Genomic DNA, 24026 nt, shown 5'->3' with positions numbered 1-24026 from the left:
TGATTTGGTAAAACTGTATTATCTCACCTTCAGATATCAGACCAGAACACGTAGAGATTATATGGTGGCTGACGCTAACTAGGAATTCTGTCAAACATTAACTTTGAGGTATGATATAAAATATTTTATGTTTATGCAATGAGTTCTTTGTATCTACAGAATAGTTGTCAATATGACAGTCACTTTTATTGTGGGGAAACAGTTCCGCACATAATCTGTGTAGTTCCTATTACATACTTAGCTAACAAGAAGGTAGTCCTCTTAGTATGTCTCCTCCCACTTTGCTCTTGAAACCACTTGAATTTACATGGTAATATATTTATCAAAAATAGTGACTTTGACTTCCCTTTTCCACTTTTAGAAAATACTTTTCGGTTCCGCGACAAAAGAGTATAAGAACCTACTCTGTTTTCCATAATAATACATGACATAAAAATTGTGACGTGTATGGTTTTAACTATTGTTATTTGTAAAAAATGTGTGTATTTTGTATTGTATTATAATATGTATGCTTTTTAGATAAATTGCTTTTAGCCCTGAAGAAGTCACGGATGTGACGAAACGCATTGGCAACAAGCAATTCTGTGAATTTTAACTAAGAACTTGAATAAAGAAAACTGAAAAATCTACAATCCACTCTTTTTTGAAATTCTTATGTGTGGGAAGTTTCTGTCTAAATATCTATTATCACTGTGAAATATAGAAACTGGATAAATCAAATACGTGTGTATAAACCTTGGTGCGGGTCAACTTTCCATGATAGATGGAGAGAGCATCAGCAACAGACACCCATAGCTGTCTGAGGAGGCAATCTGCAGAATGTTCTTACTTTACATATTATATACCCTCTATCTTTGCTCCCCTGGCTGAGTAAACTACTAGAGAGGCACGTAAACAACACCTTGATGAACCACTTGGAATCAAATGGTCTTCTGCGTGCCTCTCAAACAGGGTTCCGCCCTCGACATGGAACTGAAACCGCTCTTCTAGCGGTAACTGAGGAAGCCAGAACTGTATTGGACCAGGGTGGAAAGGTCGCCATTATCCTACTAGACCTAAGCGCTGCGTTCGACACAGTTAACCATGTCACGCTTTTACAACGTCTGGCGGACATGGGCGTGTCGGACGCAGCCCTAGAATGGTTGACATCCTTCCTGGCTGACCGCTTCTTTCAGGTCTTCGAGGGCGAGGTGGCATCCCCTAAACACCCTCTCAGATGTGGGGTTCCTCAGGGCTCCTCCCTGAGCCCCACTCTGTTTAATGCCTACATGGAGCCCCTAGACAGGATAGTCCATCCCTTCGGTGTGCGTATTGTCACCTACGCAGACGACACCCAACTGGTGGTCTCTTTAGACCACCAGGAGGGATCGTCCAGCACCCTAGGCTCCTGTCTGGAGGCTGTTTCCAGATGGATGCAATCTTCATGCCTAAAACTCAACGGGGAGAAGACAGACGTCATCCTGTTGGGCAACCCCTCCCCCTCGGGCTTTGCATCCTCATGGCCCCCATGTTTAGGCCCGCCCCCTATGCCCAAACCCCAAATTAAGAGCTTGGGGATTTGGTTTGACACCGACCTTAATTTCTCGGTACAAGCTACGAAGACTGCGGCTACCTGTTTTGGGCTGATGAGGATGCTAAGGAGGGTGCTCCCTTTACTCCCATTTCAGGCAAGGAGGATCCTGGTCCAGGCCCTTATACTATCTCGCCTGGACTACGGGAATGTCCTCTACATGGGAGCTCCTGCGTACACCATCCAGAGGCTCCAAGTCGCCCAAAACAGTGCAGCCCGTCTACTCTACAACCTCCCCCGTTGGCAGTCAGCAAGGAATGCTTTAAGGGAACTTCATTGGCTTCCCATTGCTGAAAGAATACAATTTAAGGCCATGTGTATTTTACACAAGGCCTTCCATCGCACTGGCCCCGTAATTCTTCAGTCCCTGGTCACTCCCTATGTTCCATCTCGCTCCCTCCGTTCTTGCTCCCTCCAGCTGGCTACTCCCAGCAGAGTCAGGAAGGCTCGCTGGGGTGGCCGCTCCTTCTCACATACTGCGGCAAAACTCTGGAATACTCTTCCTCTGCCCCTGCGGGAAACTGTAAACCATCTCTGTTTCAGGAAAACCCTGAAAATGCACTTGTATGCTACACTCTGCTGACCTGCCTTGAGCCCGCGCTAATCAAGCTCCTGTCATAAGCGCTACGAGGCCTCCGGGCAGTTTGCGCTATACAAGTGCTATTTCATTCATTCATTCATTCATTCATTCATTCATCTTGCCCTAGGCATTTAAGGGAGTACAATAATACTTTATTGCATTCTCAAACAATGTTCAATCTGGTGGATCAGCAGGTGAGTAGCCTTTGGGGGTTTTCGCAGGACATGGGCAAAACATTATAATTACATAGTACACAGAGGTCAATCTGATAAGCACAGGTGGTAGCGGTGAGGCCCCTGCAGGGTGTAGGAGAAAAGCATGTTTATACAAATAAGTCCACAAATGTTAGTTGTTTGGACCCCTGCAGGGCACAGGCGAGAGGTATGATTACACAGCAAGCAGGGATAGGCCTGTTGATGGACCCCTGCAGGGCGTAGTGTGCAGGGTGAAGACGATAAACATCTGAGAAACTCCCTGTCCGACTGGTTGAGCATGGGCTGGTCAGTTTGTAGCAGGCCAAAGCACGAACAGGGTCTGAGTGTCTGTGCAGGAATGTGGCAGTCCAAAAGTGGAGCTCCAGAGTGTTCGTGATACAGAGAGAATTTCAGTCATGAAGGATATATCACAAAATGGTGGAGTGAATGGCAAGATAACAGATATACTTTTATACAGAGTAGAAAATGGCTGAGCGAGTGTCAAGATAAAGTCTATTTTCCACAGTGGGAGCAATAGTCTGTCTCCACGAGAAAAAAAAATGAAGACTCCATGAAGGTGCGGAAGACCAACCCTGCTTTCAAAAAGGTAAAGGGGAAAAAGATGGATGTGCTATTAGGTTTAAGGCCCCTGGAGCTAGGTTTGCACTTATCAATGTGTCTGAATCCAGAAACTGGGTCGGCAATCCTATTTTGAGGGAGGGGAGGGGAGTGGGTGGGCAGCCCATGAAGTACGCGGACACATCCTGCCATCCGTGCCGAAGCCATACCTAGCAAATAACCACATGGCAGGTAGGACACCGGATCTTGTGTTTGCTAAGTAATTTATAGTTTCATGTCCGAGTTGTGGATTACAGCCCTGACCTTAACTTGTGAATTTCAGAGATTTTTCAGTTTTAATTTGTAACCATAACTGCACTTTCACTATTTCTTTTTAGAAGCATTTCTAAAGAATATTTAACCACAAGTTAAGGATTTCTAACTGAAGTCAACCTTTAACTTCCCTTTTGACCTTTTTGTTTCTTCAGTGAACATATAGATATTTTTGTTTTGCGCAACTCTTCAAGATTGACTCTTTTACGACTAGTTCATTGTGTGGCCCTAAAAATTACATATAGAGACGTCATTGTTGCTGCACAATGTCTTTCCTGCACCTGTTTTAGAGACGCCACTGTTGCTTCATAATTGACCGTCTGCTTCATAATTTGCAGGTGTCAACAAAAAAGGTTTCTAGCTCAAATTGACCAAAAGTTATTTCGAAAACAATGGCACTCATTGCAAAAGCTAACTGATCCCCTCCAAATTGCTATTTCGGTAGAAGGGTGCTCACGTCAGGGAGGTGAAACATTTCCCTAGACAGCATTAACGAATTTTGGAAACCCTACTTAGCCAAGAACAAACGGTATTGGCGTTGAGATCTATTGTCTATTATAGGTGGAACAACAGGACCATCGTCTCTTCCTGAACACCACATTCATGTTCCTCTTTAAAGAGTGTAAAGGGCCTTACTAAAAATGTCCATGCATTCCGGTGGTCGCATGCTTCTAACTTCTCTATAGTGCACCAGTGACAGAGCAATGCCCATTGAAGAGGCTGTGCCTAGTCTCTGCTCATGATGCTCTGGTGTACGAAATATTAAGGTAGATTGTAGTATTATTGTGCAGTACAACCATTGCCTCCGTAGCTAAGCATGAATTCTCGTTTCCACGCGTACTCCTAGTCCTAACCACACAGCCACCTACATTCAGATAACCCTAGCAACAACTATTCGGCCGGATATAGGAAGCGCCTGCAGCTGTTCTCCACTTGGGGGCGCTGCCTCCTAATCTCTAAAAGCTAGTGACCATTAACAAATGAAATAGCTCGAGTTAGTGATACGAGTGAAAGTCGCTTCTATGTTGACGCCGGCGATGCCACTACATCATTGACCGAACCCCTTTGAGGAATTGGAGGAACTGAACTTGTCCGTGCTGTACTTTGCGTATGGGAAAGAATAAACTACATTCCCTTGCCGTATTCGGTGCACGAGGAGGTTACTTTGCTGCTACCAATGTCGCACTGTTTCTGTGTTTTGAGGATGGTACCGAATTGTTGTGGCCTGTGCTGCATTTTCATTGTGCGGTGCCCTTGTCGTTTTGAGTGATGGAATCTTTCACTACTACTGCTTGTGACGTACTTGTTTCCGTGTCAGAATTGCACGGACACTTGGTCTTTCGCTCTCTTTGCTATTCATAATGCTACATTTCTGGGACGCGGGCATTTCTCTCATAATTGATAGGCTGTGAGGTCAATTAGGTTGCGAACCTACTGATGTAATACAAATTAATTGGAACCCCCCGTCAAGGACTCCTTGAAGCTCTTCTTGAAGGATATTTCACTCTAAAGGGCACTATATTCATTGTGGTTTGTGTAAATAGAGGAATGCCTGTCAGTACAGCGATTGTTGAAAACTCCCAGTATTCTATGTCCACAAAACTGCGAGAAAGTACAAAAAGGATGGAATCTGCCATCTCGCACTGCTCGGTTTATAGAAGCAACTGCAGGCTAGGGCGACCAGGAGGGATACATTTTTCATGTCCCATTAAATATATGGCAAGTGGGGTGCACAAATTAAACACTCCCAATAGGTCTGATGTTTCTGCGGCATGTTATTTGCTTTGCCAATGCTTGTTTGTGTACGGTGGAGGGAGTGCAGATGAAAAATATGTGCTTTATAAAATGGGGTTGCTTCCTTTTTTTTTTTTTGTAGCTGCCGTGCTGCTCACCTGCTGATTTCTAAAACTTGGTTACCACCTGGGAACCGTAATCGAGTAGGTAGAATGCCATTACATTCTGAAAACCAGAACCCTTTCTTCTAACGCTGTGGCTTGCCACAAATTAAGCAACCGGAGTAATTCATTTCTTCCGTGAGTCATTGAATTGGGGTTGGCAGGAGAAAGGTGCAGAAGAGCGCCACACATAAAGAATGCCAGCTGTGAAACCAGGTACAAAGGGCAAGATTGGCTCATTTTACCTCTTAAGGAATGAACAGAGTTAGGTCGGGGTGGTGGGTCTCCCTAGAAGCTAGGATTTTTTTAAAAATGTTAACCGAACTAACTAGCTCTATAGCCAAGTTAAAGTTTACGAACATGGAAGAATAGAAGACCTCTGTTATAGTTTTGAAAATATTTTTTAAGGAGCTGCTAAACAATGGGAGGTGCAGAGTTTTTCTGCTTTAAGAATGACTGCAATACTGAATCAATTAATCTGAGTTTCTATCTCTCTCTCTTTTTGCCACTGCAGCTACTTTTAAACCAGGCGTGTATGCTGTGTCCATTACTGGCCGTCTGCCACAGGGTAAGTTTCCTGTTCAGGGGTACCTGCTCACATGTATGTATGTATGTATGTATGTATGTATATATGTATGTATATATATATATATATATATATATATATATATATTTATTTTTTTTACTATCTGCTTTCAGGCTGTTATACCTGGCCAATAATTCTGCGGCTGGTATTTTCTGCTCGCTTTCAGTTCACAGTCTGAAAAAATTACCAGTCTGTTCGCTACTGGCATCTCTTAGTAGGCACATTCGCGTTGGTATCTGCCCGTAGGTAATTACAATATTTGCAATCAACTGGTCTCGCCTTTTGGCTTGACTATGCAATGCAGCCCTATATGCTTTGATAGTGGTTTTTGCCGTTGCTCTGTATCATTAGGAAAAAGAGGGGAATAAATTATTATAACGGATGCTGAATCTTATTGGCAAAATAACCCCATGATGTGTGCGTGGCCAAGCATTGAGATGTGCGAGTATGCATCATGACCCTACAGCGGTAGCGCATGATAACATGCATGCATCATCAAGCTTGCGCGGTAAGATGTCATGACGCAGTGGCCATGGAAAAGACCCCCACAAACTTGATGACCAGTGAGGTTTAACTCTGAGTCACTCTGGAATTCCTTCTGCGCACTTTGTTACCTGGGCTGCGCACCATGATTCTAGAGCCTGGTGCTGTGGTGGTGGTGGTGGTGGTGGTAAACTCGCCTGTGCCTCTTAACAGCCTAAGTGAGAGCCATTGAAGACAGCTATGCGCGATCTGTGCCGTGGGCCACTTGAACCAACCAGATGCCATCTATGCAGTCGACAGAACTAGGGGCGGAGTTTAAGGAAAAGTGTGCTAGGAGCTATGTATCTGCGGTGAGGGGCATGTGTTGCTTGTCCCTCAGAGAAGCTAAATACAAAATTCACATGAGGTGGTAGTTAATCCCTGATGGGCACGTTCCGCAGTTCCACCATTAGTTCTTGGTAATGGGGGGAGAGTATTAGCAGAAGGTTCCACATATGGTAGAGCTGTTTGCAAATTCAAATTTTCTGGAAGGAGGTGCTTCCCCACAATTGCAGTATACTGGTGATACCTTTGACACGTAATCCGGAGGTAATTCTGGGGCAGTTAGTAGCATCTGGCAGGAGGGGAGTGTGAAATGTGGTGGTCAGGCATATGTTGGGATCAGCGAAGTGATTAATCACAAAGCTCTGGAAAAGAAGAAAATCCATGGGGCAGTGCGAGTGGTGGAGATTTGTCATACCATGTCTTGAGAAACTATCCCATGACTTGCGACAGACACATTAGACCTTTCAGACAACTTTGGGCCTGACTATTGGCTACTTTGTCATTACCCGCGTTGTGTGATATTCCGCCAAACTTGAAAGCTCTTGGCTTATTTTAAACATGAGCGCCTGTGCCTGTCAGATGTGGCAAGTTGCCCCATGAGAACAGTACTTTGACGAACATGATCGACCCGGTAGGAGTCTAGTTGCGGAAGATGATGGGAGGATCATATTGAATCCAGGGCTCACTTCTTAAGGGAAGTGAATCTGGATCTTAGCCGAACCATATGAATTTTAGTCAATTAAAGTTTGATGTTCTAAGCAGACTTTAATGAAGCAGCCTGGTTTACGATGTAGTAAATTTGCCCACATGTATGCCTGTACTTTTTTAAATTTCAATGAAATGTCTATTTTTTTTTTTTTTACAGTTTATCTCCCTTTATTAACCCTTGTGCCGTATCTTAGAGGCCCTGACTCTGGCTTTCTGTTTTTCTCTCCTATTCAGGGATTGTACGAGAGCTGAAGAGCCGCGGTGTTGTGTACAAATCTAGAGACACTGCAATAAAGACTTTGTAGAAGCCCTTGTGAAGAAGCAGACATTCTCTCTTCCCAGACGGCCTGTAGTGTGTGTGTGTGTTTTTTGTTGTTTTTTTTTCTCCATTTTTGAGGAAAGAAAGAGGATGATCACCTGGCACTGTAGAAGATGTTCGTGAATTAGTGTATATATGTATTAAAGTGCTTTTCCATGCATTTGTTTTTCTCTGTCAACTTTTCGGTTCCTTGGACTCGAAGTATCTCTTAGCACGTTTCTCAAATTCTCACTATGATAAATGGTCAGTGGGGATTTTGTGCTCAAACAAAATTTAATGGTGCTCATTTTTAGGTCTGCCTCATGCATGCATAATTGTCATTCATTTTGTTTGCTTCCTCCTACCTCAACATATAGCATGCGGCAAATGGACCGTCCACTTTAGCCAATTGTTCTGTTGCACTGAAAGTGATGGCATTTTGTTGGATCACATCTGCATACTTTTTTTGTGTTTAGTAAGCTATATTAGCAGCAAGATTGTAAAGAATAATATACAATCATTACATGTGAAATCACCTATTGGTGAGGCTTATAAAACAGCAGACAGAAAAGCTGTTTACAGTTTTTAACAAGAACTATGGGAAGGAAAAGGAATAAAATAAATTGTACAGCATACAACTGAAGGTCAGTAACGTGCGATGATATGGAATAACTTAAACAATTGAGATATCTAACGGGTGAGTATAGTGGCAAAAATTACTGACTGAGAAAAAAAGAGCCGAGAAACCATTCATGGAGGCTTAAAATTTTCAGAACAATTGCAAAGTACCTGTCGCTTTGGAACCTTATTCGAATAATAAGTTAATGGTAACCAAAATAAGTCTCTATTTATGTGCGGTATACTTGAAGAAACAAATGCAACATCTAACCTATGAGAATGACGAACAATATTCCACCAAGCAGTAATTTAACATTTTTTAGGAATATTCCCAATTTATTGCAATTTGTTGGAAAGCTAAGGCTAACGATATCAAATAAACCACGTTTACAGGAAGTTAACCCCAAAGTGTTAGACTTCAGTAAAAAAGTAAAACATTGAACAAAGAAGCAAAATACAGGACCAAACATTTTTCTAGAATGCGGCAGTATGAGGGCAAATTAAAATAAGATGATGTAAATCTGCCAAAGGGTGGGCTAAACCAGCCTCAATGGCAGATGCGCGTTCCTGAAGCTCCGCACACCGGCCTGACAATCGGCATCCATCTGCCACGTAGGGGTCCAAAACCGACCAAAGGGCTCATGCAAGATCCCACAACCAGACCAGCAACAAGAAACGCCACCTGAGAGCGCAGGAAGAAGGCAGCGAATGACCGCATCCAGACAGCCACAAGATTGGTGCGCCTGACCCCAAAATGGCGGCCACCCGTGGACCGCTGTGAGCAGACTAACAGGGCTGACCACATCGCCATCGATCCACGGTGGTGTCAAACAACAATGGGAGAGCCCTACCAGTGATCGCGACAGCAGCAGAAGAGACATACATCCCTCCATGCTAACAACACATTTGTGCGGGCAGTGACGCATACTCTGCAGACAAGACTGCTGCAGCGCCACTACAGAAGGGAGAAAACCGTACTCCGGAGGCCAAGCGTGCAGCCGAATCGGAAGCCTCACCATAGCAGGACCGGGACTCGACAGTCCGCGGGTAAGTCCTGTTTGTAAATGTAGTTGAGCTTATATAGCGCACAGCTACCCGCAGTGGGTTTCCCGGCGCTTGCTTAGGGAACCCTTCCTGGTATTCCCCTGTGAGATAACAGGGTATCCACAAGGTGAAAGTCAGGTATCCCGCCGCGAGGGGGCGTTGTGGAGATGAAGCAAGCTATTGCCCAGAGTCGCAGAGTGTGAACCCGTGAGTCGAGGAGGCACCGGGGCGAGAATTATCGAGTCCGTGGAATTTTTAGCCCAAGACCCGCCGAGGCAGGGAATTGAACCCTGGTCCAGGACCGATCTCAGCTTCCGGGTCTGCTGCCTCTAACCCCTGAGCCACACTTCTCCACTGTTTGGCGAATGCAGAGGGAGCACACCCAACGACTCTAGACCTGGCAGTCCCCAACTTGCAACCGGAACACAGAGAAGACGTCAACGAACGAGTGAGCGGCACGGCTGAAACGAACCAACTGGTGAGTCCCAGCCCTCCTCTTCTCTTCCCACCCCCTCCCCCCCCCCCAACCCACCACTGCCCCGTCTCAAGCATCAGCGAAACCCGAGGCCAAATACGAGACTGGTGCTTGGGGGTCATCATGAACTCTGGTGCCGCAAGAGTGGAGGGAGAGGCAGGCTTGCTTTCTCTCTCTCTGCCCCCACAAACCCCTCCCACACCTCCCTCACCTCCCTCCCAACAGCCCAGCCAAGAGCTGAGACCTGCGCCACGATTGAGACACAATAGATGTTAGGTAAGACCCCCAAGTGAGTCAAAAACTGCCGCCACTGGCCGAGAACCAACAGCAACAAGCATTTGCAATGCAATAGGTCTCACATTAGGAAAGTGTGAGCTATTGGTATTGTAAATAACACATTTTTTAAATGTGTTGGCTTTGAAAATGTATAAATTTATAGCATTGTTATTCACAAAGCCAATAGCTTGAACTTTCCTAATGTGAGTCCTATTGGCTACGGCAATGCTTGTTGGTAGCAAGCAAGGACAGTGCTGTTGTGTGGTGGTGTCCCCGAGTGATGTGGTGTGAGAAGTTGGCCTGGTATATGATGATCACTATTCTAGTGAACACCTTGCACCAGTCCAAACAACCCTTATGGTGATGGTTGTAAGTCAACCTTATAGACAAGCTATCCTAGTGGTAGCGTGGACAGAACAGTCTTAGGCTAAAAGACTCCTGAGGGCGTGTAAAGCCAGCTGTTTTACCATATGTAACCCCTTGAATATCAAATGAAAGGACAGGATATATATAAAATATATATGTATTTATTTACTAACACACTCCTCCGAACTCTTTATGAGATCAGAGGCCAAAGCACATAACAAGATACTTAGTTAGAATACGTTAAGTTGGACAATTTACGGTATATTAAGAAAGTGGTATAAGGACCACGTCACGAGGAAAGGAAAGGCAGGCCTAGGGAATCGCTGGGGCTACACTATCTGAACCTTAGTTTAGAAGTAGGAGGCCAACAGGCGGCGTGTGCAGTGTCTTTACACACACGCGTGAGTAAATGCAAAGTCAATGGGAACTTGGAAGTTAGATTTAGAAGGATTTAGGACACTTCCGGTTTGGCTAGGAGGAAACAACTAAAAACCTAGACACTTGGGTAGTCAATACCCTTGGGAGCACAAAAGTATTCGCGTTACCTCACCCACGGACGGCGGGTGCATAGGTGTGAAGATGTCGGGTTTCGCCGTTGAGTCCTATGGAGCCATTGAAGAAAGATGCTGCAGGCGACCAGGAGGAAGATGTCCGGGTGGATCGAAGATGAAGAGGACCTAAAAGCAGAGAACAGATTCTGGGTCACTAGCCAGTGACCAGGGGGAACCAGACGACGTCGAGGAGCAATCAGGTGCTGTCTTGAAGCTTGTCTTTGCAGCCACGCGGACCAGGAGGCATCGACGACCACCAGGTGCTGGAGAGGAGCTGTCCCACGAAGGATCTCGCAGATGGAGGGGTCGACTTCCGGATTGGAGTCAACGAGCCTTGGCAAAGGCAACCCACGCAGGATACAACAAAGGTTTCTGGTGCAGACCAGCAGGGAAGTAAGGGCCAGTCTGGAGCAACCAGACCAGCGATGTAGATAAAAAGGATTGTCGTCACAGAGGCTACTAGCCAGCGGGCCATCAACCGGACAACGCGTCGAGCAGAACACAAGCAGAAGGGCCCCACACAGAACTCGTGGAGGGCTGGTCTTCGGTGCAGGTGGAGCTCTGGTTCGGGGTTTCTCAATCCCCAGTGCACAACTTCGAGGGTGCCTCAGGAGCTGCACAGTTAGCAAGTTGCAGGCTTTCCAAGATGTCCGGTCCCACGTGTCTTGTCGCCTCCATGGATCTCAGCTATGCTGCAGTCGTGAAGAGAGGTCTGGAAGTCTGGGTCTTGTCAGGCTCTTTGCTCGGGTTCCGGCGGGAACGTGGACAAAGCAAGATGTTGATTTGCTGGATTGTGCCTGGTTGCCCAGGGTGGTCGCTCTTTGGCCACAAGGGAGATTCTTCAGTCTTCAGCTACAGCAGAATGTCGAAGGTCCAGAGTTTCGTGTCAAGTTTCGATTCAGGATTAATCTAAAGTCTCAGGACTCAGCTCCTACCTTTATACAACTAAAAGGGGCTGGATTACTTTCTAGGTCCCTCCTATGGGTGGGACCAGGAAGGGGGGTAGTTACACCCCCTCTCCTTCGTCCAGTTTCGCGCCAGAGCTGGGGCTGGAGGACCCCAGCAACCGGTTTGAACTGGGGTATGCATGGAGCACCTGGTGTGCTCCAGGCAGTGTTTCATTCTATTCAGCCCTCCCTGTCCCAATACACAAAGTCCTGTCTGGGGTGGTGCTCGCACCTCCCCAGGCAGGAACCCTATTGCCTAAGCCTCCCTGACTGGAAGGACTCCCAGCAGCAGGAGGTCAGACTTGTGTCTGTGGCAGCAGCATCCATTTTGTGATGCTGGGGCTCTGGTTAACTTTAACCGGGTACAGTAGTTTCAACATGTCTTCTCCCTCTAGAAGGGTGGAATGCTACCCCTGTCGCCAGAATTGGCGAGGGGGTAGTATTCCAAAGCGTATGACACCTTACACGACATGTTTGGATAAAGCCAAACCAAAGTTAGCATTCAACCATGAGGATTATAATGCACTTAAGAGTATATGGTATGGCAATATCATAGAACGGCTATAAGGACATGGTTCCGAAAGCTGCAGACAGGCTCAACTCATGCTAGAGCACCATCTCACACATAACCAAGCACTCTGCCTCCAGGATTGTTAAGGCCTGCATAGGAGTGACTTATAGCTGCATATGTGTCCAGATATAGGTTTAGACATAGGAATACTATATCCTAGCAAGGGGTGATTACACAACCTTGCCCCAGCTGAGTGATCAGCCAGTTGTGTCAGTTTGGATGGCCAGCCAGGGGTGACAAAAGATATGCTGCAGCCCCTGGTAGGCCTTGGGTACCTGTGGTACAATATACAGGGACTCACAAAGGTGACCCAATATCCAATTTGGTATGTACCTACAGTACATGGAGTCCATTTTACAGAGAGAGCATATAGCCTGGGGTCCTGAATAGCAGGATCCCAGGCCAACTAAGTCGAAAACCAGCTAAACACTAGGCAAAAAGTTGGGGGTAACCATAGTCAGGTATCCACCTTCCTACAGTGGTGTCCCCGAGTGAAGTGGTGGTGTCCCCGAGTGAAGTGGTGGTGTCCCCGAGTGATGTGGTATGTGAGGGTGATAGAGGTGAGGGTGACTGCGGTGAGGGAGTTGAGGGTCCGAAGTAAATGGTGGCAGGGCACACATAAGACAGAGCAGAGACTGTGTGTTGACTGCGTTGGTCAGTTTCAGAATCCGGAGGGGCAGAGTCCGCACAGTCTGCGAGGGATCAATGTGTCCAGAGGCAAAGCATAGCAGATGTAGCATTGCAGCTAGCAAGCAGAGTGTTTTCAAGCTGAGTGTCCCTAGAGAGATGGCAGTGGTGCACCGTATACTCCTCTCAGGTACCTGACCGGACCCAGCTCACCCCATCCATGTGATGGTGGGCAGGTCCTGTATGCAGAGGCTCTACCGCCTATCTCGCAATACACCTATTTACTCCCCGCTACTCTAACAGGCCTCTCACAAGGACATGGCCACTATACGTTCAGAAACGTACACGTCTGAACAGAATACTCGTTCACAGAGGTGGAGTCCCTGTACACAGACTGACACCTTGCCTCGTTTGCAAGCCAGACGGAAGGGAACGAGCTCCCAACCGGTCAGTTTCTCCTGTAGAGGCAAATCGTTTCAGACTGTTAAAAGACCTGGAACCTAACGGAAGGAGAACCTTAGACACACCCCACGCTACACGTGATGCTAAACATGCGCGCCATCCTATTACAGTGGTCTACAGATCCATAATAACACTCGCGGCCACGTCGCTCACCCAACTCCGGCTAAAGTGGGAGGAGGAATTCGGGCGCGCGCTACATGACAAAGAATGTCTGACAGCCCTGGAGCACCACAAGAAGATGTTGCGGAACTAGGGGTTTAAAAACATCCAATTTAACACATTACACTGGACATATCTAACGCTAGCGAGACTTCAGCGATTCTACCCTGCGACACAGTTTAAAATCCCATGCTGTTGCCTACCCAGCGCCACATTCATACACATGCTCTGGGCCTGTTCTACCTTACAGACCTATTGGTCAGAAATACACAGCACATTACAATAGGCCACAGGCTCTAGGAATATTCAGGTGTCAGAAAGACAGGAAAATAGAAACACGATTTGCATCATTAGCCTTGCTCCTAGCAAAATGAAGTATCACATTACACTGGCGCTTGCCTATGGGCCCCCTGATAGAAGCCTGGAGAGGACCCATCATAAAATAGGACGCAGTGGAACAAAATGCAATTACACTCGAAGAAGCATGAGGGACGTGTCACTGCCACATCTCCATGGAACCGGCAATGCTCCTCCAAGCAAACAAATAAGACACCCACTGCATCCCGAGCGATGCATGACTCCGTAACTCCCACAGCCCCAAACACAAACAAACGCAGGAATCCCCTAACAGTCATCACCCCCACCTCACGCAATCATCCCCCACACCTCACCCCCGGGATATAGTATACAGCCTCAAATACCACAATAATCGGACAGTGCCTAAATGCAGCAAGGCCTTCAAAAAAACAACACACTAGCGCCAGCCCTATGTCCTACCCCTCCAATCACACAACCCGAGTTACACCCCCAGTTGAGAATAACATATGTAATCCATATCTACAGAAGAGACACCTACAGACAGAGCCCTAAAAATAGTGAACGTAGACTCCGCAAACCTACATACTGCTCATGAAAGACTTAATACATCCAGAAAAACCCAATAGCACCATATCCCAGTGACGCAATGTAACTTAAAATCTATTAACTGCAACTGCTATTGCTACTGTATACTCTGTTTGAACTTGAAAATTGAATACAAAAAAACATCTGCAAAAGAGTGGTCATATGATCAACACACCAAAGAAGCAATAGATACCGGTGTGTGGTATATTCTATGATGTACAAAAAACATGGTTTAGTAGTGGACACAGACCTAGAGATTTTCAGTGTTCTAGTCCAAATCTTGTCCCATAGATCAATGCTCCAAACACACCCCACGTCTGTCTCCCAAGCAAGTTCCAGTTTGGTTTTACTGCGCTTAGAATTTGGAGCTGACAGATAATTATGAATCAAAGCAGCTTTTAGGAAAAAAGAAAGTATCTTGAGAAGGCTATCATCCGGAGGGGTATCAACAGATGTTGGAAGTGAATAGAAAACAGCCAGAATTGCCTCTATAAGAATTGAGTGTTTATACCAAAAGGAATGAGGACTACGAAAAGTAGCCTGAAATTGAGGAAAAGAATAAGGAATCATACCATCAAACAAATCCTGAACCAAAATTATGCCTTTGAGTCTCCAAACCTTCCAATAGAGACGTCTATTATTGAGAGTGATAAGACGATTATAACATAGGGAGGTACTGGAGAAAGTGATCTCTAGGAAGAATCCTGGGCTGATAGTGCGGTCTCAGCAAATAGCAGGTATGCTTAAATAATGGGGAAGAGGTAACACAAGTCTTTGAGGAAAAAGCAAAAACCTCTTTCACAGAAAAAGGTGTCAATAAAGAGTGTTCAATAATACACCATGGGGCATATTCTTAAGAATGTGTGATAACCATCGCAAAAGTAACTTAACACAACTCTCAACATCGCAGTCCATCGCGAGAACATTTCTCCGTGTTAACCAAGTATTCACAACACAGCGGCACCATGAGATAGACTCCAGATAACGCGTCACATGACTGCGTTAAATTTAACTCCACGCCGCTAAAATGCAAAATACAAATGCTAAAAAAAAGCTGTGATTAGGCCAATCGCGATACAAAAAGCAGGTGTCGGACGGGAAAATGCACGATTAAAGCTACAAAAACAACATACCAGAAATAAACCAAAGCGCCTAGCAACATGGATGCACCCTGACCAAGTGCAGAGGCCAACGCGAACCCCACAGACCACCAGTAGGGAACAACGGTCTCAGGGAAGTTCAGAGAGAAGAGGGAGACTGGGTGCAGTCAGCAGCAAAACCAGATCAGCATCACAGCGTTGACAGAACACTACCATCAACTGACCCACAATTAGACTTCGCGGGAATGAAGTCTGAGTGTTGAGCAGGCTACTGTAGGAGCCCAAGCGGTGCAGGCATGATGTAAAATTCCAAACCAGGCATAAAGCCGCTGCCAACAGGAAAGCAGCAACGGTGACTGGGGATGGGAGTCCTGTGCCACAGGAGGAACTGGAGGAAATGGAGGACACAAACATCAGTGTGGAGATGGTGCAAGGAGTCAGGAGTGCGGACACAGCTCGGGAGGAACCTGACAAAAAAATCAACAGGGTGAGTAACGACCAGGGACGGGGGGGAGATGGGCACAATGGCACACATGCACAATAATGTGTAGCACACTGTAGGCGAGTAGGGTCTGCTATCCTATGGTCACCCCATTTTTTGCTTTTTGCTTCACTGGTTTTCGACTTAATGTGGCTGTGGGCCTGCCAATCAGACCCACAGCCCTGCTGTTCTCTCTCTAAATTCACATGTACTTTAGGTACATCACCAATTAGGATTGGGTCACCTTATGAGCCCCTGTACAGTGTACTATAGGTACGCAGGGCATAGGTGCATCCAAGGCCTACCAGGGGCTGCAGCATATCTTTTGTCACCCCTGGCTGGCCATCCAAACTGACACAACTGGCTGATCACTCAGCTGGGGCAAGGTTGTGTAATCACCCCTTGCTAGGATATAGTATTCCTATGTCTAAACCTATATCTGGACACATATGCAGCTATAAGTCACTCCTATGGCATGCCTTAACAATCCTGGAGGCAGAGTGCTTGGTTTTATGTGAGATGGTGCTCTAGCATGAGCTGAGCCTGTCCGCAGCTTTCAGAACCATGTCCTTATAGCTGTTCCAGGATAGTGCCATACCATATACTCTTAAGTGAATTATGAACCTCGCGGTTAAATGCTATTTTTGGTTTGGCTTTATCAAAACATGTCGCGTAAGGTGTCATACGCTTTGGAATACTATCCCCTCGCCAATTCTGAGGGAGAAGACATGTTACTAACCTTAATCCCGGTTAAAGTTAACCAGAGCCTCAGCATCACAAAATGGATGCTGCTGCCACAGACACAAGTCTGGCCTCCTGCTGCTGACCGAAAATCCGGCAGGGGAGGCCTGGACAATAGGTTTCCTGTCACAGGGAGGTGCTAGCACCACCCCAGACAGGAGATAGTGGATTGGGGGCAGGGAGGTCTGAATGAAACTAGACACTGCCTGGGGCACACAAGGTGTCCCATGCATAGCCCAGTTCAAACCGGTGCTGGGGCACTCCAGCCCCAGCGCGAAACTGGACAAAGGGAAAGGGGTGTAACCACCCCCTTCCTGGGTCCCACCCATAGGAGGGACCTAGCAGGTAATTCAGCCCCTTGATTTGGAATAAAGGTAGGAGCTGTGTCCCAAGACTTTAGATAATCCTGACTGAAACTCTGATACGAAACTCTGGATCCTTCAACATCCTACTCGACGTAGAAGACTGAAGAATCTCCCTTGTGGTCAAGGAGTGACCACCCTGTGCAAGCAGGCACCATCAAGCGCTCAAAGGTTTACTTTGTTGTTGCTCCCGCCGGAGCTCGAACGACAGAAACCGACAAGAACCGGACTTCTAAATATCCAACAGCCCGATCCACAGCCACAGCAAAGCCGAGACCTGTGGAGGCGACGTGGGACCGGCCATCTTGGAAAGCCAGCGAAGTGCTTTCTGTGAAGCTCCTGAGGCACCCTCGAAGCTGTGCATTGGGGATTGGGAAGCCCCAGTCCCGAGCATCCTTTGCACCGAAGATCACCTCTCCACACTCACCGAGTGCTGCGTTGGGCCCTTTTGCATTTTCCTGCTCGACGCGTCTGTCCGGTCACTTGCCCGTTGGCTAGTGGCCTCTGTGACGACGAACCTTCGAATTTTCAACGCTGGTCTGGTTGCTCCGGACTGGCCCTTGCTCCCCTGAAAAGGAGCAGCCCATCAGACCTTGCTGGTCTGATCGAGAAGCCATTTTCGAGTCCTGCGTGGGTTGCATTTGCCAAGGCCTGTTGACTCCGAATCGCGATCCGACAGCAAGAGCCTTCGTGGGACAGTCCGTGCCCAGCGCCTGGTCGTCGTCGACACCTCCTGGTCCACGTGGCAGCGGAGACAAGCTTCACGACATCACCTGATCGCAACCCGACATAGCCTGGTTCCTTCCTGGTTCCTTCCTGGTCACTGGCTAGTGACCCAGGTTCTGTCCCCTCTGCTTTCAGGTACTCTACATCTTCGATCCACCCTTGGATCCAACCGGACGCTTCTCTCCTGGTCGCCTGCAGCATCTTTCCTCCAAGGCTCCATAGAACTCCACGACGAAACCCAACACACTTTGACACCTATGCACCCGCTTCCTGTGGGTGAGGTAACTCGAGTACTGCGGTGCTCCTGTAGAGATTTACATCCCTAGTGTCCTAGTTTTAAGTGGTTAAGTTCTAGTCCAGTCGGAAGACTTCCAAATCTGCAACTTTCTAACTTTACGCACCCATTGACTTCTATTGGTGCACGTGTGTGCATTTAGACACTGCACCTGCATCCTGTGGGCCTCCCACGTCCTAACTGTGTTTAGCCCAGTGTAGCCCTAGCGATTCCCAAGGCCCTAGGCCTTACCATTGTTCGTGACGTGGTTCTTATACCACTATTATAGTATATGGTTTTAGGGGCCACCGGGGCCTATCCATATTTGTGCAACTTTTGTATGCTATATTAAGTTTCATGTTATACGCTTGTGCTCCTGTGCTCATAAAGAGTAAGGGGATTTATTTAGAAATAAATACATATATATTTTGAATATATAACCTGTGTGGTGTCCTTTCATTTGGTATTAAAAGGTTTGAATATGGTAAAACAGCTGGCTTCACATGCCCTCTTGAGTTTAGCCTAAGACTGCTTTTGTCCATGCTACCCCTAGGATAGCTGGTCTGTAAGGTTGACTTTACAACCATCACCATGAGGGTTGTTTGGACTGGTGCAAGGTGCTCACTAGAATAGTGAACATCATATACCAGGCCAACTTCTCACATTGGTGTGCAGCGGTTGGGATTTGAGCTTGCTGTTGTTTTACCATTGTAATCTTTGATATCATTTGAAAGATCACATTAGGTACCATAGGTACATATAACAAAGCTTAAAATACTTAAGTTCTACTGAACTTAGCTGTTGTAAAGGAAAGGGCCTAGCACACCCTGACCACAACTCCTAGAGAGGTTCTAGTAGGTAAACACTCAGTGTAGGTAGGTGCACACACCACACCTCACTAGACATGTCTGGCACAGGTGAACCTAGTTATCTACCTGTGGTAAGTGACCTTCCCAAGGCACCCTCCAGATATGAGATGCTCAATTTCCGAGAGATGAGGTCATGGTGTACGTACAGGAAGTTGAAACAGGGTTTCAACCGTACCATCCAACACCTGATTGAATTCCTAGAGGCAGGTGATCTAGAGAAGGCCTCTAAACCAGGTCCCTCAGATAACAACGGTGAAGGTGTCCCCTCCACAGAAGATGACCCCTTAACCCCAGAAGTAGAAGAGGAAGAGGAGGAGGTAGATTCTGATGGAGATGGTAGCCAGGTAGAAGTCAGGAGGCTTAGCCAGGCCAACCTAAGTTTACATGGGAAGGGAGAAGGGTTCCACCTCTCCAGACCTAATAGTAGACTTCTCCCAGGCAATAGAAGGGAAAGGTCTCCTTCCAGGGAGTCTCTCCTCTCTAATGCCTCAAGGGGTTCTCAAAGGGGAATGACTTCCCCCCCCAGAGAGGGGAACATAGGGCTAGGATGAGAGCTGTCCAACTTCAGATAGAGAAAGAGGAAACGGCCCTGGTCCAAGCTAAACTTGCTTTAGCAAGGGAGCAAAACTTAAGTGGATTAGATTCCACTGGTGGCAGCAATATCCCCAAGGATAAAGACAGGTCCTATGATCATAGAAACCAGAGTAAGATTGTGCCCCCCTACAAAGATGGGGATGACATCCACAAGTGCATAACTGCTTTGGAGAGGGCCTGCATGGTACAGCAGGTTCCCCAGAGTCAGTGGGCAGCAATCTTGTGGCTCTCCTTTTCAGAAAAAGGAAGAGACAAACTCCTCACTGTTAGTCATGAGGATGCTAAAAACTACTCTGTCCCGAAGAGTGCTCTAATTGATGGGTTTGGCTTAACCACTGAACAGTACAGGTTAATGTTCAGAGATACCCAGAAGACACAGACTCAGGACTGGATTGATTTTGTTGATTGTGCCACTAAGGCTCTGGAAGGGTGGTTACTGGGAAGTAAAGTTAAGGACTATACAGGATTGTATAATTTGGTCATGAGAGAGCAAATCCTTAATAATTGTCAGAACCAGTCACCTGATTGACTCAGATCTGACTTCTCCCCAAGAATTGGGAAAGAAGGCAGTTAAATGGGTCAGAACCAGGGTTAAGCAGAGACCCCAGAACCAAGGCGGTGATCAGAAGAAGGCAGACCAAAAGGGTGGAGATCAAAAGCAAAAAGACCAGAAGTCTTCTTCAGGCCCCCAAAATACTTCTAAGGGGGGGGGGGGTCCCAAAACTCTAAGAAAAAGAAAGAAGGTCCAAAGAAACCTTGGTGTTACTACTGTAAAACTGCCTCTCACTGGTTTAGTGAGTGCACCAAGAAAGGTACAGCCACTACCACTGCAGCCCCTAAGGCACCTGCACCACCTAGTACAGTCAGCAGTGGTAGTTCCCAACCCAAGGCTATAGTGGGGTTAACCATGGGTACTGAGGTGGATCCTGGCCTAGTCAGGATTCCTACTCAGGCTGTCTTGATCTGTGATGTGGACATGGCCATGTCCACTACTGCGAGTCCCAATACTTTGGGCAAGTACAGACAGACACCTTTGATAAATGATAAAGTGGCTCAAGCTTACAGGGACACATGTTCCAGTGTCACTATGGTGACACCTAACTTTGTGAACCCTGGACAGATTGTACTGGGTGATAATTACCTAGTGACCAATGCTAGCAATGTCACTACTACACATAGTGTGGCAGTTGTTAATTTCTCCTGGGGAGGGGTAACTGGCCTCAAAAGAGTTGTGGTAAGTGCAGACCTCCCAGTTGAATGTCTTTTAGGCAATGATCTAGAAAACTCAGTATGGTCAGAAGTGGAGTATAGGACTCATGCAGGGATGCTAGGTATTTCAGCACATGTCCTTGCTGTAACCAGGTCACAGGCCAAAACGTGCTTACCTGAACCTGTGCTGGATCTTGAAACTATAGACCAGACATAACCCAAGAGAAAGAGCAAGAGGGTTAAGGCAGTGCCTCCCCCCTGCCTCAGGTTGAGGATCAGCCCTCCCAGGAGGATGATTCTGTGATCCAAGAGGAAACTGTCCTAGAAGAGCTTGAACCTGATCAGGTTGAGTTTCTTGGGACAGGGGGACCCTCAAGGGCAGACCGGGGCAGGCTCAGTTAACTTGTCCTTCTCTTGAACCCCTCAGACAGCAGGCTGCTACTGAGACTGCTGGGAATGCTCAAGGTACCCATAAAGTGTATTGGGATGATGGGCTCCTTTATTCAGAGGCTAGAGACCCTAAGCCTGGTGCTTCCAGGAGGCTGGTTATACCGCTGCAATTTAGGGGCTTCCTTCTTACCTTGGCCCATGATATTCCCCTAGCAGGACATCTAGGCCAGAACAAGACTTGGGACAGGCTTGTCCCTCACTTTCACTGGCCCCACATGTCAGAAGATGCCAATGAGTTTTTTCGCTCCTGTGTTACCTGCCAAGCCAGTGGCAAATCAGGTGGCACAACAAAGGCCCTCCTCATACCACTACCTGTGGTGGGGGTACCCTTTGAAAGAGTGGGGATAGACATTGTTGGCCCAATGGACCCCCAAACAGCATCTGGGCACAGATTTATACTGGTGGTAGTGGATCATGCCACCAGGTATCCAGAAGCTATTCCCCTGAGGACCACAACAGCACCTGTTGTGGCAAGGGCCCTACTTGGAGTTTTCTCCAGAGTGGGCTTTCCAAAGGAGGTTGTCTCTGCCAGAGGTGCAAACGTCATGTCAGTCTATTTGACTGCTACGTGGAAGGAGTGTGGTGTTAATTATAAATTCACTACACCCTACCATCCACAGTGCAATGGACTTGTTGAAAGGTTCAACAAGACCCTAAAAGGGATGATAAAAGGGTTACCTGAAAAGCTTAGGCGAAGATGGAACATCCTTTTACCCTGCCTTCTGTTTGCTTACAGAGAGGTCCCACAAAAGGGTGTTGGCTACAGCCCTTTTGAGCTTTTGTTTGGGCATCCTGTAAGGGGAACCCTATGTCTTGTGAGGGCAGGATGGGAGTTACCTCTCCAAAAGCCTAAACTTGACATAGTGGACTATGTACTTGGTCTCCGCTCCAGGATGGCTGAATACATGGAGAAGGCTACCAAAAACCTTGAGGCCAGCCAAGAGCTCCAGAAAGCTTGGCATGACCAAAAGGCTGTGCCGACTGAGTACCAGCCAGGACAGAAGGTGTGGGTGTTGGAGCCAGTGGCCCCAGCAGCCCTCCAGGACAAATGGTCTGGACCCCACACCACTGTTGAGAAAAAGGGAGAGGTCACCTACTTGGTGGACCTTGGCACCCCTAGGAGTCCCCACAGGGTGCTCCATGTCAACAGATTGAAGGCATATGTGGACAGGGCAGACATGGGCTTGCTCATGTCTACAGATAGGGAACAGGAGGAAGAGAGTGACCCTCTCCCAGACCTGTTGACTCAGAACCCTGATGATGGTTCAGTTGATGGAGTGGCCTTGGCAGGCAGCCTCACTGACCAGCAGCAACAGGACTGCAGACAGGTTCTGCAGGCCTATAGACATGTTTTCATTAACACCTAGTCAGACTAACTGGTGCACCCATGAGGTGGATACTGGTGACAGTCTGCCTGTGAATAGTAAGATCTACAGGCAACCTGACCATGTCAGGGACCGTATAAAGACGGTGGTGTAGAAAATGCTTGAACTTGGAGTAATTGAGCCATCGGAGAGCCCCTGGGCCAGCCCAGTAGTCCTTGTACCAAAACCTATAAGCAATCGCAATGGAGCGCACACCGCTAGCCCCTCCTCCGGATCGCCCCTCGGGAATCTGGTACATGGAGTTCTTGAGTGGTTCACCCATGTGGGTGCAAGTAGGTACTTGTAAAACTGATGATCTCTAGACCCGATACATGTCCCGGGTTTTTGGATATCGCCCGAGACATGGCTCGGGTTTCGGGATAACTTCCCTCATCAGTAGAGAAAATAGTTAGGGGTGGAAGAGAAGGCCGCCAAACAACCGTCAATGGCCTCGATGCCCGAACCGGCACGCAGGTGCGTCGTCCAGGAGCCCGTCGGCTCAAAGCTCAAGGGAGCCAATTTGTATAAGCAATCGCAATGGAGCGCACACCGCTAGCCCCTCCTCCGGATCGCCCCTCGGGAATCTGGTACATGGAGTTCTTGAGTGGTTCACCCATGTGGGTGCAAGTAGGTACTTGTAAAACTGATGATCTCTAGACCCGATACATGTCCCGGGTTTTTGGATATCGCCCGAGACATGGCTCGGGTTTCGGGATAACTTCCCTCATCAGTAGAGAAAATAGTTAGGGGTGGAAGAGAAGGCCGCCAAACAACCGTCAATGGCCTCGATGCCCGAACCGGCACGCAGGTGCGTCGTCCAGGAACCTCACACCCAAGATGGTAAGAGAGAGATGAGGTTCTGTGTGGACTATAGAGGTCTCAATGCTGTCACTAGGACAGATGCTCACCCCATTCCAAGAGCAGATGAGCTCATTGATAGATTGGCTTCTGACAAGTTTCTGAGCACATTTGATTTGACAGCTGGCTATTGGCAAATCAGGTTAGCTGAGGATGCCAAGGCCAAACTGCTTTCTCAACCCCGGGAGGTCATTATCAATTTGTGATAATGCCCTTTTGTTTGAAGAATGATCCTGCCACTTTCAAAACGTTGGTGAACCAAGTCCTTGCTGGGTTGGATGACTTTTGTGCAGCTTATCTAGATGATATTGCTGTCTTCAGCTCCACCTGGGAGGATCACCTGATCCACCTGAAGAAGGTTTTAGAGGCCCTGCAAAAGGCAGGCCTAACTATCAAGCCACAAAGTGCCAGATAGGGCAGAGTAAGGTTGTGTACCTGGGCCACCTTGTAGGTGGGGGTCAGGTTCAACC

The 24026-nt window shown here is 47.3% G+C and overlaps 1 protein-coding gene across 1 annotated transcript in view; it reads left to right on the top strand.

Annotated features, from left to right (window-relative positions):
- SUPT4H1 (SPT4 homolog, DSIF elongation factor subunit) overlaps positions 1-7710 on the top strand; it is a 55722-nt gene extending 48012 nt beyond the window's left edge. The window contains exons 4-5 of the mRNA XM_078679485.1: positions 5645-5698; positions 7466-7710. Coding sequence (XP_078535611.1) covers positions 5645-5698; positions 7466-7536 — 125 coding nt within the window. The 3' untranslated portion in view covers positions 7537-7710. The remainder of the gene's footprint in view (positions 1-5644; positions 5699-7465) is intronic.
- Positions 7711-24026: the final 16316 nt, after the last annotated feature.

Source organism: Lissotriton helveticus, chromosome 3_1 (genome assembly GCF_964261635.1).
Source record: "Lissotriton helveticus chromosome 3_1, aLisHel1.1, whole genome shotgun sequence".
Classification (NCBI taxonomy): domain Eukaryota; kingdom Metazoa; phylum Chordata; class Amphibia; order Caudata; family Salamandridae; genus Lissotriton; species Lissotriton helveticus.
The sequence above is the reverse complement of the archived record's forward strand: the minus strand, read 5'-3'. Positions and strand labels throughout refer to the sequence as shown.